This window comes from Festucalex cinctus, chromosome 10 (assembly GCF_051991245.1).
Source record: "Festucalex cinctus isolate MCC-2025b chromosome 10, RoL_Fcin_1.0, whole genome shotgun sequence".
Lineage (NCBI taxonomy): Eukaryota > Metazoa > Chordata > Actinopteri > Syngnathiformes > Syngnathidae > Festucalex > Festucalex cinctus.
This window is the reverse complement of record NC_135420.1, coordinates 17568523-17586676: the sequence shown is the minus strand read 5'-3', so window position 1 is coordinate 17586676 and position 18154 is coordinate 17568523. Positions and strand designations below refer to the sequence as shown.

The 18154-nt window shown below is 38.1% G+C and overlaps 1 protein-coding gene across 5 annotated transcripts; it reads right to left on the bottom strand.

Annotated features, from left to right (window-relative positions):
- Positions 1-1163: 1163 nt before the first annotated feature.
- LOC144027447 (uncharacterized) lies at positions 1164-16403 on the bottom strand. 5 transcript variants are annotated; one of them, XM_077534978.1, is made up of 60 exons: positions 16294-16403; positions 16154-16192; positions 16008-16061; positions 15300-15357; positions 14715-14822; positions 14553-14598; positions 14323-14376; positions 14202-14246; positions 14069-14122; positions 13942-13986; positions 13703-13756; positions 13574-13618; positions 13421-13474; positions 12439-12483; positions 12301-12354; positions 12176-12220; positions 11981-12034; positions 11778-11885; positions 11649-11702; positions 11512-11565; positions 11293-11337; positions 11149-11202; positions 10463-10507; positions 10330-10383; positions 10164-10217; positions 10031-10084; positions 9903-9956; positions 9763-9816; positions 9603-9647; positions 9477-9521; positions 8742-8849; positions 8461-8514; positions 8333-8386; positions 8097-8150; positions 7922-8019; positions 7200-7253; positions 7028-7135; positions 6702-6752; positions 5914-5950; positions 5757-5810; positions 5581-5634; positions 5399-5506; positions 5225-5278; positions 5031-5084; positions 4869-4922; positions 4745-4798; positions 4592-4645; positions 4343-4396; positions 4204-4257; positions 3876-3929; positions 3745-3798; positions 3633-3686; positions 3468-3485; positions 2768-2830; positions 2522-2677; positions 2285-2429; positions 2093-2199; positions 1893-1976; positions 1618-1815; positions 1164-1541 (listed from the first exon to the last, which is right to left on the bottom strand). In XM_077534978.1, exons 2-60 carry the CDS (start codon positions 16158-16160, stop codon positions 1389-1391), a joined length of 3840 nt encoding a protein of 1279 aa, XP_077391104.1. In that variant the 5' UTR covers positions 16161-16192; positions 16294-16403; the 3' UTR covers positions 1164-1388. The 5 variants fall into 5 exon arrangements, with proteins under 5 accessions (XP_077391104.1, XP_077391102.1, XP_077391105.1 ...); XM_077534976.1 differs by having other exon boundaries at positions 1165-1541; positions 5897-5950; positions 7922-8029; XM_077534979.1 differs by lacking the exons at positions 16154-16192; positions 16294-16403 and having other exon boundaries at positions 1165-1541; positions 5897-5950; positions 7922-8029; positions 15304-15357.
- Positions 16404-18154: the final 1751 nt, after the last annotated feature.

Here is an 18154-nt window from a genome sequence, read left to right as displayed (position 1 = left end):
ATCAGGAACCGCGTGGCTTTCATCTGGGGCGAAACCTTAAAAAAAAAAAAAGGCGTGTTGCAACGTCCAGAATGTGTTATCACAAAAAAAAATTAAGATTGCAATATAACGCAAAGTATTGCGTTATACTATATAGCAGAACTATTGCGTTTTATTGCAATAGTTTGCGATTTAACGCAATAAATATTTTCTGATGTCCCCTGCCTGACTCCGTAGCACTTAAAATAAATATGTAGGCTACTAAATATTTCGTGAATGTACTAAAGTAAAATTTTCAGATTTCAGTATTTTTACCTAAATATTGTTGTCGAGTTTTTACTTTTACTCCATACAATGTATAAGATACCACATGAAATGTGACAGTAGTTTTAAACCATAACCTTTATTAAAAACCCTAATTTGTAGCACAAACTACAACTTCAAACATTAAGTCTCACATTCTGATAATTACATGCCATCCATTATTCAAAACCTTTACCTGCCACTGACATAAATTGTGACTCCACTTTCAAAATTCTACCCATAACTTTAATACTTTGGAACCCTAATTGTAGTTTAAAAATTAGGCCTAACAAAAAATAATAATTGAGAAACACTGCTGTAAATACACAATCGGGTTGGTGTGCTGTGGATGATGATCTTTTTTAAAAACTCAAAACAATTGCAGATGATGTTAGCAAGAAAGTCATTGCACGTGAAGATTTTTCATTTTTATTTTTTCCCAAATCCTGTGTCTGCTATAGCATTTTATGTTTGTTTCAGGGATAGCTACAAGTGTATATTTCAGTTCCCGTCATGAGCTTTCAGACAAGTTGAAATGATGTAAGAAAGGAAGCATTAAAGTTTCAAAAAAAGTTGGTCTTATGAGTGGAGCATGTCCGACTTGATTAGTGACAAAGACACAAGAGCACATTTACGAAACTGAGCATCTTTGTTAGGTTTTTTGTGTCAAACGTTCCCCTGCAGCATTTTCTGGTCAGTGATGACCAAGTATGATGTCATATATCAAATTATACAATAAGCATATCCCTCCACTTGGAGGGAGCTTGGGAGCTCATGTAGCTAAAAACTCATCATCCTTCCAAACATGTTCTGTGAATGATATTAGTATTAATGCATCAAAATAAATCATATAAATCTTTGTGAGATGATTTTATTATCAAGTAATCTTTAACCATCTGATATTCCATATAAAAAATACATACTGACCATCCAACGCTATGCGAGCATTTTGCACGAGCTCTAACATATCCACTTCTATCAACGTTAATTCAATAAATACAAACAGAATAAGAAAGCAGCACAAATGTACATTGTCGAGAATCCATACATCTCTATTATAGTTATTTACAGGTGACATCATACATACACATATACAAAGTCATTCATCACAAGAAGCAGAGGGGCCCCAAGTCAGCACTGATCTCAGGGATGTACGGCCAATGTGACGCCATCTCGATCCCCAGATCTCTGATCGGAAGTAACTCCATATCACCTCGATGTAGTTCCGTACTGCCCCAAACCTTCACAACCAGGTCCACCTGCAAGCCAACATCAGAGCGCATGAAACATGGATATTTTTTTTAGTAGTGAGAGCTGCCGAAATGTACTCGATACCTCACGCCCATGTCTGGACACTGTGGTGTAGTTTGAATGTATATTTTTGCTGGAGTCTCCAAGTAAGTGGACAAAGTCGTCTGTGCCATTCATCGTGAAGTTGTTTGATGTCCATTTGAGTGTCATACGCTGGAAAGATGTATGGCTGTGTAATCGTAGGAACCTCAGCTGAACGACATCCACGCCACGGTAAACAAACTATGGAGCATTTAACACATATTTACTCTGGGAATGATGTTCAAGTTCCGTTTTGAGTCCACAATGGTCAGCATTACCTTGTCGCCACCATTTTGCTGACTAAACCACTGGACTGATGATGTTTTTGATTGACGCTTTCCCGAATTCCACCTGAAAGTCATCTACACAGCAAAATATTATGAAGTAATTCCGAGACCAGAAGAATAATGTACATTTATCTTACATCCTGAGAGTTTATCACCATTTCCAGAAGTTGGTGACATCAAGAAAATCTTACCCGCAACTGCAGTGGGTCGACGCAGGTGCTTCCCCCTGCTGTGAAGTTACAAAACACTCGCAAAGCGTCATAGGGACAACCTTGGTTGGGGTCCATGTAATAGTAACCTGAAAAATATTGGACTTGAAAGTTTGCCCATCGCTTATCGGCAGCAGACATGAAATATGATTACAAGCTTGCTTGAGCCCTCACTATCATTGAAATGTGGATGTATGAGACCCAGCTCGTAACAAGAGGTGCCAGGGTCGTCTTTTGTGCCTTGGGGCCAGCTGAAAGATTCATCATCTGTCTCATCTTCGAGGTGCAGTTTTGCGTCAGGCTTCACTGGGCTTGGCTCCTACATAGGAATTCATTTTTTTGTCAAGTTAGATGATGATGAACATTCCTCTCAGTAGTGTAGCAACGAGGGGCAGGAAAACTTATACCTACTTTTTGTTGTCCTTCCTGTATATTCAGGAGTGTTGACTCCTGTATCCCTTTAGACTTAAACTCTTTACTGGATTTTGTTATGGCTTCGACTCTTTCAGCTGGTCTACCCTCAGATTTTGAATTAGGTCTGCTTTTGCCTTGTAAACCTGCTTTTCCCTGAGGAGGAAATGAGTAGTAAAAGCCCTAAAATTGTAAAGGACCGTTCACAGCAACTCATTTTTAATTTGTGTTATCTTAAAGTCTTACTGGGGGTCCTTGCTTGCCCTTTACTCCCTTACTTCCGCTGGTGCCTTGGATACCTTTCATTCCCTGGAAAGGGTCAAAAGACAATCAATCAATATGCAGGTGCAAACAATCAAATAAAAGTAAAGTCCAAATTTTTCTTTGGAATAATAATATGTTGAATATTGCATCTGTGGAATATGAATCTAGCAGCAAAATGCATCAGTTTTTATCCATCTCAGGGGGTGGCCATTTTTCCACTTGCTGTCTACTGAAAATGACATCACAGATGCTCAGGGCTAAGTTAACAACCAACCCACAGCTCACCTGCTTTCTGAGTTTGGCCATTCACAAGCTGAGCCGTGATTGGTCATTAACTTAGCCCTGAGCAGCTGTGATGTCATTTTCAGTTAACAGCAAGTGACAAAATGGCTGCCCCTTTTGCTGCTTAATTCCTATTCCACAAATGTAGTATTAATCAGAATCCTATGTTTAGACTAGTTGGGCTGGATAAAACACATTATAGTAAATAATATTTTGGGGTTGACTCTCAGTTTAAATGAGGGGCAATTGTACAGTCTGCCCACTTTACATTATTAGCTCGATTGACACAACCCAAATCATATAATAAAAATATAGTTTTGTCGATGACCTTCAACTAAAAACTATACTAAACTTATTACAAGTTGACCGAAACAGGCCAATTAACTTAACAATCCCTCACCTTCATTCCAAGGTGGCCCTGTAAAAAGACGGAACAGGATTAAATACAAATATGTCAAGTGGCAATTACCAAGAGAAAAAGTTATCATTTTAGAATAAGGGTGCCCTAATTAAGGACATCCTTGTTGTAAAGTGGAGCTGAGAAGTCCTTTGGAACAAAACTTACAGAGTGTCCAGGGGGTCCTTTTTGTCCAGGTGGACCACGAGGTCCAGTATCCCCCTGTGATAATTAAACCGTGAGTCATAGAAAACCAACGTGAAGCTGAATAAAAACGTACCTGCTTTCCTTTATGCCCTTTTACACCTTTGGCACCTTGCAATCCAAAATTCCCCTAAAATGATGACAAATCAGGTCAACATCAATACACCATTCAATCTAAAAGTAGATGTTTAATATTACTTGGACCACCTTTATCCCTGCTGGACCAATTGGACCCTCTAACCCACTTTCACCCTGGAGACCCTGTTAATGAGCATAAAATGGATGAAAGTGGCTGAAAATTGCTCTTTTTCACAACATGCACACACTATAGCTTAACTATAATGTCGTCTTCACCCAACCTCGCGTCTTTCTTTCTTATTTAAGATCTTGGGGTGCTGCAAAGCGAGTACTGACAGGTGTTTCTGTCCTATCTCACTTTGTTTTTCATGTTTCTTGAACATGTTGCACATTTTAAGTCAATTTCACTGGTCTGCACTTGTGCACGTGCAATGACAATAAAGATCCATTCATCTACCTTGGGACCTCTTATTCCTGTGTCACCCTTCTCTCCTGGCAATCCTGGAATACCCTGGATCAAAAAGGTTTTGTACAGATCACATACTATGTTATGGTAATATTGACGTCAACATTGGAGTTTAAAATAACTTCTGTACCTTTGGCCCCATTGGTGCAGGAGGTCCTGTCTCTCCTACTGGTCCAGTTTCACCCTAAAAGAGTGAATTAGACACAAAATACAATACATGATGGTGGTATCCATCCATTCATTTCGTTTTGCACCTGTCATCATCAGGGCCAGAGATGAGCTGCAATCTATCACAGATGCAAGAAGTGTTGATTTTTAACAGGTAATGAGACTCACTTCTGTTATGTCCCATTTAGAATCTCCCTTGTAGACTTAATACCTTAATGCCTTGTTTCCCAGTGTTTCCTCTAAGACCAGGTGATCCAGGTGCTCCCTAAGATATTAAAAATGCATTCATAAAAACTGTTAGCCGTACAAAACAAAAAGTCATACATACTTTATGTAATGTTATCTCGTGTTTACTCCATTTTACCTGTTTACCAGGCCTGCCCGGTGATCCAGGTGCTCCTGTGTGGCCAGTATTTCCCTTTGGAGATAGATTCCGTTTTAGGAAAATGATTGAATATTTCATTTTACAGAATAACATGTTTTCTTACCGGATATCCTTCGTTACCCTGAACCCCATGTAATCCGTCCAAACCATCCAAACCCTGAAGATAAGACAGTCACCAGCAGTGCAGATCTGTTTATTTGCTTGTATTTGTGCATAATGTTTGTATATATTGTATTTACTGTTATGGATCAATGGGGATACTTGCAGGTATTCCACGTCCTCCGACAGGTCCTCGTTTGCCTGGTGGGCCTTCAGTTCCCTAGTAAAGACAACAAGAGATGTTATTTATTGTATAATAAAATACATTTCTATGGAGCAAATTCCAAACACGATTTTTTTTCACAATTTCTCATCATTTTATTTTATTAAGTCTCTTGATTAGTATGTTGTCCGACTCACAGTTTTTCCCGGTGCTCCTTTGTTCCCTTTATTACCAGGTTGACCTGGCAATCCCTTTATTTAAAAAAAAAATAAAAAATAAAAAAATACATTTCCATTACGGCTCATCACATTTAAACTATTAAGTTCAATGTACTGTAATATTATAGAAAATAACAACTGTCATTTTCTTACAGTTGCCCCATGAACTCCTTTATGTCCAGTAAGACCAGGAGGACCATCTGGTCCAGGACGCCCTTTAGAACCAGAAGGGCCCTTAAAGCCTGTCCTTCCCACTTTACCCTGAAAAAAATAAAACATAACAGTTATCCTCGTTGTATATGTATAAAGGAAGCTTATAATACAACAAATATCACCATTGTGCCGTGAGTTCCAAGCTCTCCTTTTGCGCCCTTTTCACCCATTATTCCCTACATAATTCACAAGGTTATTCACAAAAAACACACACACAAGTGCGTCACTGTGGTCATAGTAAGTAGATAATCAATTAATACAGTATGAGAGTGATGTGCGTCACAAAATGAAACCTCACCATGTCTCCTTTAACGCCTGGAGGACCAAGCTCGCCCTCCTTTCCACTGATACCCTGATTAGCATGCAAACATTCAAAACAAACAGAATCATACACGAGTTGATCACACACAGTATTTTGCAACAAATTGTGTATTTCACCTTTGGTCCGGTATTACCAGGTTTTCCATCGGGTCCCCTGTTGCCTGAAATACCCTAACAAACAATACAAAAATAAAATAAAGGTAAAACACATTAATAATCACATAATCAGCAACAAGGAGAAGGGAAACAACAGTCTATTGGAACGCTAATCGTTATCAAAGATGCCATCTGCATACAATGTTAAATTTATCTTTTAATGCAGCACAGGGAACACGTTTACAACATGGTGTGCCTCTGTGCTGCTGTTTGTGTTAGCAGTGGAGATCAAATTTCGCTTATGAATTTAGACATCTTCAACTATGACAATACCCTAAAACTAGAAATCTATTCGGGTGAGGTCTGGTGACCATTATGGCCATAATTCTATATAACCTTTACAGCTGTATACTCATCTATTTATCTATAATAATATTAATAGTACACATTATTATAATGCATATTTTAATTAGAAATTATTTTTTACTGATGTAAAAATGTATTTTCAAAAATTAAGACATTTCCAATAACTTGCCTGCTACCCACTACAGTTGAGCAAATATAACATCCCCAAGCACTAAAGTATCTCAGGAAATACGTGACCTTAACTTTCTCTCAGGAATAAAAACATTGCTAACTTTATGAATGGATAATGGTTATTGTATGATGACATATTTGATAATAATAAAGAAAACTGAACTTCTTCCAGTGTGCATTTGCCTGGACAAACGAAAACAACAGAGTGTGAGGGACAGTTTACAATAGTTCAACAAAGATCAGAGAGCACGTCAAATTCAACTGATGTGATCCAAAAACTATTTCTTACTGGTGTTGATGGGCCGATAAGACCCGGAGGTCCAATGCGACCGGGAGAGCCCTGAAATGAGAATGTGAAGTTGATGTTGAAAACGTCATCCAGGTCATGTCATTTCTTAAGTGAATTTTTGATGTAGCTTTGCACGAGGCTTTGAAATTTAACATATAAATTGTGAATATAATTCTCAACAAAAGAGATTCATCATGTGCAATGTAAAAATAAAAAGAATACAGATTTTTGCCGATTTTTCTTTCTGTTTTCACTTAAGCAAATAAGAACACAATATTTGAAAACAGTACCGGGAAAACTCATGCCAATAATTACACAATACTAACTGTGTGTCCCTGAAGACCCTTCTTCCCGTTGCTTCCGGGTTTTCCAGTGTCTCCGCCTCGTCCAAACTGTCCAAGCATACCTTGGAGACCCCTTTGGCCTGGCGGACCCTGGAAATGCACTCACATTACAACCATCATACTCTTAACCAAACATCCAATAGACTGTACTAACCTTGAGTCCAGGCGATCCCTGTTTGCCTCTGTCCCCTTGTGCTCCTGTATGACCCTATGAGATGGGAGACATAAAGCAGAGAGAATGAGTGGCAGGTGGGGCACTGCGCTTTGGCACAGTAGTCTGTGTCGCTTTTCGTGTCGCCCAAATATAGTTTGATGTTTATATTAGATACCCCCCACTGCAGTCCACAAAAACATCCACATACATTTTCTGAGTTGATAAAACCTTTTTTGAAAAATAGTTCTTTTGTGATCAAAAGCATTGATTTGAATCTTTATTAGGCTGTTTTGTCAATAATTGTCATCCATCCAGGTATTTTCTTAACTGCATGCTCCTCACAAGGGTCGCGGGAGTTGCTGGAGCCTATCCCAGCTGGATTCGGGCAGTAGGCGGTGGTACACCCTGAACAGGTTGCCACCCAATCGCACGGCCAATAATTTTCAAATATACAAAAAAATATAGAAACTTTTGATCAGTCTTATATCAATTTCAAATGATTTTTTCTTTCAATTTCATCCTAAAAAAAAAAATACAGTAATGTATTGATGTAAGCCACACCCTTTTGTTAAGCCACGCCCACCTATGGTTAAACCACACCCATTTCCGGTTTATGCCACGCCCACTCCGAATACATATCCAGGCACAGATAACTTAGATGTTCGAACAGATACAGATACAGATAGTGCTGTACTCGTTCATCCCTGATAATAAATAATAACCTGTTTCCCTGGACGACCCTTGACTCCTTGGGGACCTCGGACACCTTGTTCACCTGCAGCTCCCTTCTGACCTCGCTGACCAGGGGGGCCTTTGCTTCCTTTATCACCCTAAAATAAATGTCATCAACATACTAGCGTAAGATTTATCGACACATGTCTATTGACATGCACTCACTGATGTGCCATTTTGTCCAGGTGATCCCTCAGCCCCTCTGTGTCCAAGTGGACCCTAAGATGAAGGTTCAGATTTACAACAAGTTTGTTTAACAAAAGGTACAGGACACGCCAACCTTTATTGTCAGCTAATCCATATTGAGTAGGACACCATAAATGTGAGTGTGAAAGTGGGAGAGTGTGTTGAGGAGGTAATTATTGTCACTATTGAAAACAACACAGTCTTAATCTATCTACCTCCTCACCATCGAGACCTGCAGGTCCCTCCTCTCCGACAACCCCTTTAGTTCCCTAAAGAAATACAATCATAGCAAAGTTAATGCCCCATAAATAGTATAGCACTCTCTCATTCAGAAATAGCTCACCTTGTCACCTTTGACTCCAGGTGGCCCAGTTGATCCTTGGGGTCCATCTTTACCCTTAACATGAAAGAATAGAACATTATATGCTTCCTCGTTCCGACATTTTTACTGTTGTTCTTGTTTGGCTTTCGGCTTAGTTCTTGTCAATCAACTAATGAATTTGACTGATTTTAATTGCGAGGCCACTATTCAATATACAGTACACAAATTATACTACAGGGTGGGGAACCATTGGCTTTAATTAAAAAAAAAATGTTATTGAAATGTGTAAATAACAGACATACAGGATAACCTATAATTCCAATGGGGCCAACTGCTCCGCTCGACCCCTGGTCACCTGGATGGCCGCGTTGTCCAACCTCACCCCACGGTCCTATGTTACCGTGTGTACCCTACAAGGAGAGGAAAATCCTAGACATTTATTATTATGCTACAGAGCATGCGATTGTATTGATTGATTGAACTACTGTATTTCATTGAAGTTTGATCAATTTGAATGAATAAATTAATTGCTAAGTATATGAAATCAGGCTTTAAAATGCTGAAAAATGAAGATGATGTGGGTGAAATGGAACACAAGATGTCAATATATATGGAATTAATATGTTATAAACAAATTAACTTTACAACATTGATAAAAATGGTCAGAAAGGAAGAACGTAAAAAATAAAAAATAAAATAACCACGAGACCTGGATTGGGCTAACACAATTTTTAAGTTAAGTGTAGAAATTAATAGAAAGAAAAAAAACCTGCACTTTTTTTTCCCTTTACAGATGCCAGTGCATGTTAACATGAGCAATCTTTAATGAATTATTGACAGATTTGACTGATTGACTAAATGTTTAGTCATTTCGGGCAGCCATAAATCTTTAAATGAGTCTCCTGCAAAATGACAAAAACGGAATTAATCCACTCTAGAGCTCAGTGCCTCAAATGTATTTTGTAAGCCCCGTCAATGTCGATAATAAAACGCATGAAATAGTATAAAAGATGAATGAATCATTGTAATGATCATACTGGAGGTCCTGTGTGTCCTTGTGGTCCAACCATGCCTGTCTTGCCCTGAAGGATATTGAAGGATATTATTGAAAAATTACATTATTACTACATTTGAAAATAAAAGTACGGTATATAAATGCTTACTGGGGGACCTGGCTTCCCTCTCAGCCCCTTTTCACCTCTCTTGCCCTTCCCAATTAAAAAAAAACAAAAACAAAAAAAAACATAAAAATGAAAAAAGCGTAAACTCAATCATGATACGAACAAAATAACATTTAAATGCAGTGAACTTGTCTTTAATTACCTTTTCTCCTTCCATCCCTACTCGTCCCTTAGCTCCTTGTTTTCCTTTTGTCCCCTTGAAACATATTTTGATAGAATGTTACATCTTCTCCCTTTCAAACCAATTTGTATGATAGCATCCCAAGTGGTGTAGTTCCTCACCTTCATTCCCATTTTTCCAGGTATTCCATTCATTCCTGTACTTCCAGCTTCTCCCTGGAAATAAGCATCACATGCTTATATAGTAGAGACTAATTTGCAAATTGTATTTCACTACATCAAACACTCACATTTGGCCCTACTGGTCCCTGTGGGCCACTTGCTCCCGTCTTCCCTAAAAATCCCTGTCAAATGTTAGCATGGATCATAGTTGTAAACATTGACTACATAGTTTAGTACAGTTGTGTTAAAGAATAAACTCACTTTCGGACCTGGAGGTCCCGTGTCTCCAGTTATTCCGTTTGCACCAACAGGTCCCTAATGGAAATATATACATATTTCTATTGTTGCGATTACATAATCTTTTTTTGTATCTGATTATCATAACAACGATCCCAATGGAAAGCAATCTGCATGCAAATGGTCTTACCATGGTACCATCAGGTCCATCTTGTCCTCCAGCTCCTGAATAACCTCGTAAACCCTAAAATAGTAAACCAATCATTTTCTTAAGAGGACGAATTAACTTCTTAATCAGAGACTGTTTCAATAGTCAACATTACCTTGATGCCTTTTGGCCCACTTGTGGCTGGGGCTCCAGGCCTTCCCTGTACAAAAAGATAATATATGCATTAATAGCAATGAAACACAAACAACATATTACAATGGTTTTGTTAATATATAAATCACTGATAATTATGAAATGCAAAATGTGTATAATAGCCTATACTATTACTTTACGATTATATAATAATAAAGCCCATAGAGGATGAAGGTCAACGACACTGTATTTCATTTTTACCATGTGGCTGTTGGTACAGAAACAATTTTCATTCAAGAGGTTACGAAGGACAGCCAGGTAATAGAACACTACATTGCAGCGTCCAGTTGGAGTTGAACGATTTCTTTGTAGTCAACACTAATGTCATGAAACATGAGTAAAAGTTGATTAGTCAATGGCATACAGTAATTGATAATTTTCAGTATAGTACAGTGGTCCCTAACCATTTTTGTACCACAAATTAATTTCACGTAAAGCCGGACAAGTAATAAAGCAGTTATTCGCACAGAGTTGTTAGCCAATTGCAGGACCAACAATTCAGATTCACAAAAACACCTGTACACAGTTTAGCATGCGTGTTTTTGTTGTTGTTGTTTTTTTATAATAGTACCGCATTTCACAAAATATCATGTTTTACTGTATATGTGTCAGAAGAGTTCAGAATAAGAAGTTTAGACACATAAGAACCTTAATACCAGGTTCTCCTTCATGCCCTGGCTCTCCAGATTTTCCCATCTGTCCCTGCAATTAAAACACAAAACTGATGACAATTTATAGTTGACAATAAAGATAGCGCCAGAAATATAATGCTCTGCATTGTATTAAACTCACAAAAGGGCCAGGCATCCCAGAAAATCCTGAGTGACCCTCTCGACCCTTTGTAAAACATTGGCATGAGTTATTACACAATATTTTTTATACCAGTTCAAGTGTTTAACTTTTATGGACAGAAATAATTTATAAGAATTGATGGCAGCAACTCAATTCAATGTTGTTACAAAGCCATGATATGAACATGAACATATTTCAGCTGACTCATTCATGTCCAACCTTGTCTCCTCGTAGTCCAGGGGTCCCCTGAATGCCTGTAGCCCCCCTATCACCCTGCAAACACACACATTAGCGTAGTTAAGGTCATGCAAACCATGTCCATGCAGTCACGAGTTCCACAACTTCCTTCAACAGACCTTCGGGCCATCTTTGCCTTGCTTGCCGTGCTCTCCCATGATCCCTTCCATTCCCTGAAGGAGAAACCTGATTGTTTTTAATATTATTAACTCAAAAATGCACATTTTCATCTGTTGTTTTATACCCACGCTGGTTCCAGCAAGTCCTACTGGTCCTGTTGGCCCTCCAAGTCCCTCGAGTCCCATCGGGCCCCGACGTCCCTTATATCCTGGCTTACCTGGAGGCCCTGGGGGCCCCTGCGCAAAAGCAGAACAAGGTGTTGAACCTTTATCGAGCTTGTCAGTCAATTATGGAATTGGTGGAAGAGTAAAACAGGAATGCAGAAACATACCATGTCTCCCTTAAATCCTGGGTCCCCTCTTTGGCTGCGCATGGCTTTAGCCCCCTGCGAAATTCCCAACACACAAACACACAAGAGACAAAAAAGCTGTCCTTTTAGCAACACAAAGATGACAACAGAACATATATATATATATTTGTTTGTAAACGCTTGAGTCAATAGTAAAATTGCTTTAAATAATCTTACGGGATCACCTGAGGGTCCAGGCAATCCTGGATTCCCATTGGCTCCCTGAAATAAATGACATGAAAACCACATTGGGTTTCAAGTGTCTCAAAATGAATGTGTACGTATCTGTCTTGTCTTCTTACATAAAGACCTTCAGGTCCTGGTTCTCCTATGTCTCCTTCATCTCCTGGACCGCCCTAATGAAGGCACAGTGACACATATGGTATATGATGGCTTGAAATTATTCAATTAAAAATCATGTTTTGGGTTGCTATACTCACAGGGTCACCCTTTGGACCTGGAGGTCCAACAGGTCCGGGGCTCCCCTTGAGCAATGAAGTTATTGTTACTATTTTTTATACAAATAATCATAAACAAATAAGAAGGCTGTACTTAAAATAGAGACATCTTCCATAGATACACTGTATTACAAAATACCAATGTTACAAACAAAATATTGCATTATATATTCTGTTCATGTACTGTATATTGGAACTTTAAATTTCAAATGCCCCTGAAGTTTCACAAACCTGATAAAAATTCTCAGGAAATAACTGCCTGTAAAAGCATGGGTGCGCAAATATTTGTGCTCAGCCACATTTGATTTACAAATGAACAGATTTTCACTGAAGCAACCTGCTTCGCTCCCAGCTGTTTTACTGGATTTTGACTGATTTTGCAAGGCCCACAGAGTATTGGGTTCTATTGCTATAAAAACATGGAACCTATCAAATGGAAGATTAGAGTTCCTTCATTCATCAGGAAAAAAAAAAGTATATTTGTATCAGTTTCGGTTTTGCAGCAATTAGCATTAGAATATAACTAAGTTTCATCATTATTCACAAACCTGGTGAAAAAACTGGGGAAAAGGGCTTGGAGCATCATGGCCCCATGTTGATCTCTTATACTCTGCTGGCACCTGCTGGGCGTTTTTTTGTGATAACTACCATTGCTTTAAGTGATCTCTTCAGGTCAGAGGCTGCATCAAAGCCTTCTGTATGCGCTAGCATAAAAAAAAACGTTATATATACGTTTTTGGGGCTATGGCAATAATTAAAATTGAACGTTTTTATACGTTTTTGGGAGCAAATGAGTTAATATTGCCTGTAGTGTTGTTAATAAAGATATTGGTGACACTTTAACCCTTTCCTTCAAAATCCGCCAAAATTGGAGCATCCTGGAACAGACTGTTGCCATTCTTAGAGGTTCCAATGTAAGTCCAAAAGAGCGTACTGAATAAGGTTCGAGAGCTTAGTTTGTTACCTGTGGACCACGCACTCCTTGAAATCCAACTGTTCCATTGGGACCAGGCTCTCCCTAAATACATAATATTGAGGTCTAGGTTAGTTTCATGCGTTGCTCTTTCTCATTATTTATTAATAATCCATTAATAAAATGTTCAGAATGGTTCATCACCTGTGGTCCAATTGCTCCTCTAGGACCAATTTCACCTTGTTGACCCTGACAACAAACAGTCAACTCATGATTATGTTACCATTAATGTAAAATTATGACTAATACTATAAATTCTGGTTGTTAACTTACAGGAGGTCCTTTTATTCCTGGGACACCTTTTCCTCCTCTTGGGCCCATTTTGCCCTAACAAATCACATTCACTCATTAATTAACATAAAGTAGACATTTGTAATTCAAACCAAAATGGCCAATGAATCATGGCCAAGTAAAAGGTAGAAAATCCTCCAGGAACAGATATTTTTTTCAAAAGGACAGCCTATTTAACACATTTTAAATCCATAAGAAGAACTTTACTATTACATACTTACATGTGGACCTGGTGGTCCGCCAAAGCCTATCACACCAGCTGGTCCCTGGAAACATTCAACAACATATAAAACCAAAAGTTCATTTAATCATTTTTTAAATGTTCCCGTCATCTATAGCATCACTGACCCGTGGTCCTGATGTTCCGGGGAAACCTGGAGGACCCCTCGCTCCTGCTGCTCCCTTCAAACCAAAGAGAGTTCAAACATGTTTAACATAATTGTAGTGTTCATTCACATTTCAGCAGCAAAAGTTGTCTTACCAAGTAACCAGGAAGCCCAACGATGCCTCTGACACCTTTATTCCCCTGGTTACAATAAATGAAAGATTACATTAACGAAACCACTGCAATACGAAAGTGAGTGTCGGATATTCTTTTCAACCTTGTATCCTTTTCCACCTCTTTTGCCTTGTGGTCCAGGCTCCCCCTCATAACCCTGAAGGCAATGAAAGCACATTTCATCATCAAAATATAGTCAAATGTATTATTTCTGCTGTATCATGATACGCATCTCTTCGGGAATAACAGTTCTCAGGATAAAAATCAGGAGGTTCATCCTTATTGTAAGGCCTCTTTGAACATTGGAAGTTCAAGACATTCTTACCCACTCACCCAGCTCCCCTTTGCTGCCTTTATCTCCAGTGAAGCCTTGGGGTCCCTAAAGAGCCAAGCACGTAATTTTGTTTAAAACAAAAATATCATATTCAACACCATAAATAAATAACTTGCATAGCTTCACAACAATAATCGTATTTAATAGCTCAGGAAAGGTACCTGTTCTCCAGGCAAGCCTGGAGGTCCTGGTTTGGCATTCTCACCAGGAGTCCCGTCATTGCCTGGTCGGCCCTGTGGCCCTGGTATACCTTGTGTCCCGGGGGCACCCTGAGATACAAAGCAGCAAATATGAGAGTAGTTGTTAATTTAATAAAATTTTACTTTAAATTGGAAGTCAAGTAAATTATTTATTTCCTTTTCTTTACAATAATGTGTTCTATCAGCCCCTGTTAGTCTAAACATAGTATTCTAATTAATATAGCATTTGTGAAATCCAGCCATTTTTATCTTTCTCTGGACCATTTTGCCTTGTAGAGCCATTTGCTGTCAACTAAAAATGACATCACGGTGCCTAAAGGTTGTGGTATCGACCGTCAAGGCTCCTCTGTTTTCAGTCGACAACATGTCAATACAAGGCAAAATGGCTGCCCCCGAGAGGGATAAAAACAGTTCGATTTTTCGCCCTAATAGTTCCACATAATAGAATACTGTGTTTATACTAGTGGGGGCGCGTACAACATATTGTCTCAAGAACATTTTTAACTTGACTTCACCTTTAAATTATTATTTCATCGAACGCACTACCTACGATTTTCCCTTGAATTCCTTTCCGGCCTTGCTTCCCAGTATTTCCAGGCACTCCCTGAGAGACAAAATTAGAAACTTTCTTAATTTTTTTTGTATAGCTGAATATCTGAAAATTCTTCCACACCAAACTCACCCCAGTAAGCCTTTGGGGAACAGAAACGTTCGTTCCTCAAACATTTGTGTATTTAACTTATCAATTTTGCCTTAGGACTCTCTGCTAGCTTAACGCTAATACACAATGCAAAACACCAAATATGGGCAAACAAAACGAGTGCTGATATTGCGGTACTTACATCTCCTTTTAAACATCAAATATTCAAACATGGGCTATTGTCACACTCTAGGTCATTTTTTTTTTGTCCATATGGACATGAATTGTATCTGACTTTTTTCATACAATGTGACCAGTACAATTCCAGTTTTCATGTGACATTTTGTTTTTGTATGCTAATGTCTGTATTATACTGCCTCCCAGTGGCCAAAGCACATACTTGTGAAGGAGTACAAGGGCTGGAACAGATTGAGAGCATTTATATTCATTTAAATTGGTAAATAATAATAATAATAATACTATTAATGATAATAATAATAACAATAATAATAATAACAATAATAATAATAATAATAATAATGCAATGCACCATTGTTTTTATTTATTCATTTTTCAGAAAAAAAAAAAAAAATGTCTACCGGTCCTGTACTTACAATTGGTCCCACGTTTCCACGAGGTCCAAGCAGTCCTGGAGACCCCTTCACCTTCTGATGTCAAAAATAAATAAATAAACATATATAATTAAGATAAACAAATAATAATTAACATGTTGGCTCAGTTTCTTAAATCAAACACCAACCGGCCATGAAGAAATCAGCTTAACGTAGAATTTTGTTTTCTAGGAGGAAATGAGACAAATAACTGTTAATCTCCCAGCTAGCATTAAAATGAGTGAGTAACATTAATATCTGGAGTAAACTCAACAGAAGGAATCTTAACCTTGAATGCCTCCCACTCCTCCTCTGATGTTTTAAATACAACAATAGTGGGCATCCCAGGTGGACCAATCGGGCCCATATATCCAGTCTGTCCAGTTCTTCCCATCACGCCTTGATAACCCTAAGAGGGGTGGGGATGGGGGTGGGGGGTTTGGACAATTTTTGCATAATGACATAGCACTATTAGTTTGTAAATTGTAAGTTATTACCACATTTAGTAAATGCAAAGAGTTGCATGGAGCTGTAGCCTATATCACCTGAGAGCAAAAGTACTGGCCACCAGCCAATAACAGGTTACATTTGTTACCAGAAAACATTCACTCTCACATTAACACCATCAATGAGTGGAAACTGAAACCATGCTGACCGCATGGTTCTCAGATGTGTGAATCATGACACCATCACTGACTATAAAACATAATTAAAAATTATTTTTGACTGATGTATAATCCATCACCTACTTTGTCTCCTTTTGCTCCTGGAAGTCCTGGTTGACCTGGTGGACCCTGCAGGCCCTGAGGGAAAAATAAATATATATAATACAGTTAATAGATGTAAAAATTTATGTTATTAATACGGTAATTACAATAGAATTGTAACTAATAAAAATAAAAATGTGTTAATTTGATTATATATTAGTACAGTATATTTATATTACCATAGTGTTATTATTAAATACAATTTAATACAAAAAACATAAAAATAACAGCAACACCAATACTTCTTTCTTTCTTAAAAAAAATAAAACATTTTAATTATTACAATTCCTCAATTTCACACGATGCAAAGAACCACAAGGGCATATAAATAGTAATAAAATAACAACAATAACAATAATACTTATTATATTGTGATTTTAGTTATGTTTATTAAATAATATATAATAAATATAATTGAATGAAATAAATCAATAATGTACTATTTACAGTAAATGAATACCGTTTTTTTTTGTTTTTTTTTAAATTACATAGTGTAGGCCTATATTTATTATATTATATGTCGCTGGCGTCGGGCCGAAACCTCATAAGTTACAATTTGGCAAATTTCATATTTTTGTGGGTGTCATTTTTACAAATTATTGACAAATCTCAAGAGTTGAAAATGGCTTGATGATGTTTTGATGGTGCAATGTGGATGGTTGAACAAACATGCTGTTTTTGGGGTCTGCTGGAAAATGTACGACACCAGAAATGTACTGTATTTACAATATCAGTGTTCCCACATTTGTTTGCAGTTCGGTTAATGAGGTTTCACTCTTTGTGACCACTTGTGACATCTGTCACTCAATTTGTCCACGCATCACCAGAGAAAAGTGAGGGAAAGTCACATTCCTTTAAAAAAAAAAAAAAAAAAAAATATATATATATATATATATATTATTATTATTATTTTAAATTTCAATCAAAGGTTAAATACCACCATTTAGCCACGTGAGGGAGCCATTTACCACCTCCCGCCCCCTCTCTCTCATGGAACACATGCACATGAAGTACAGTACAGCATTGCAGTTACAATAAAACCATGAAACATATAATTACCATTTGACCTTGGAGCCCAGGTCTTAGTCGCTGTTCATCAGGCGTGTGTTGACGACTCTGGTCAATTGTTGTAGGAGCATTCAGTGGCGATTCACGCTCTAGTTGGAGGGATTCTGCGGGGCTCAGCGTAGTATTGTCAGCTGATGGTGGCTCCAGTTCCTCAAGGAGCTCACTGTTATTGCCGGCTTCTTCATAATCCGTCTCTACTCTCAAGTCTGCCTCATCTTCATTTCTGTCTGTTCCAGGAAGCTCTCGTGGTCTTTCTTCCACTTCTTTTTCCAGCTTGTCTTCCACTTTGCTGTTGGGCTCTTCCTCAGCTGCTGC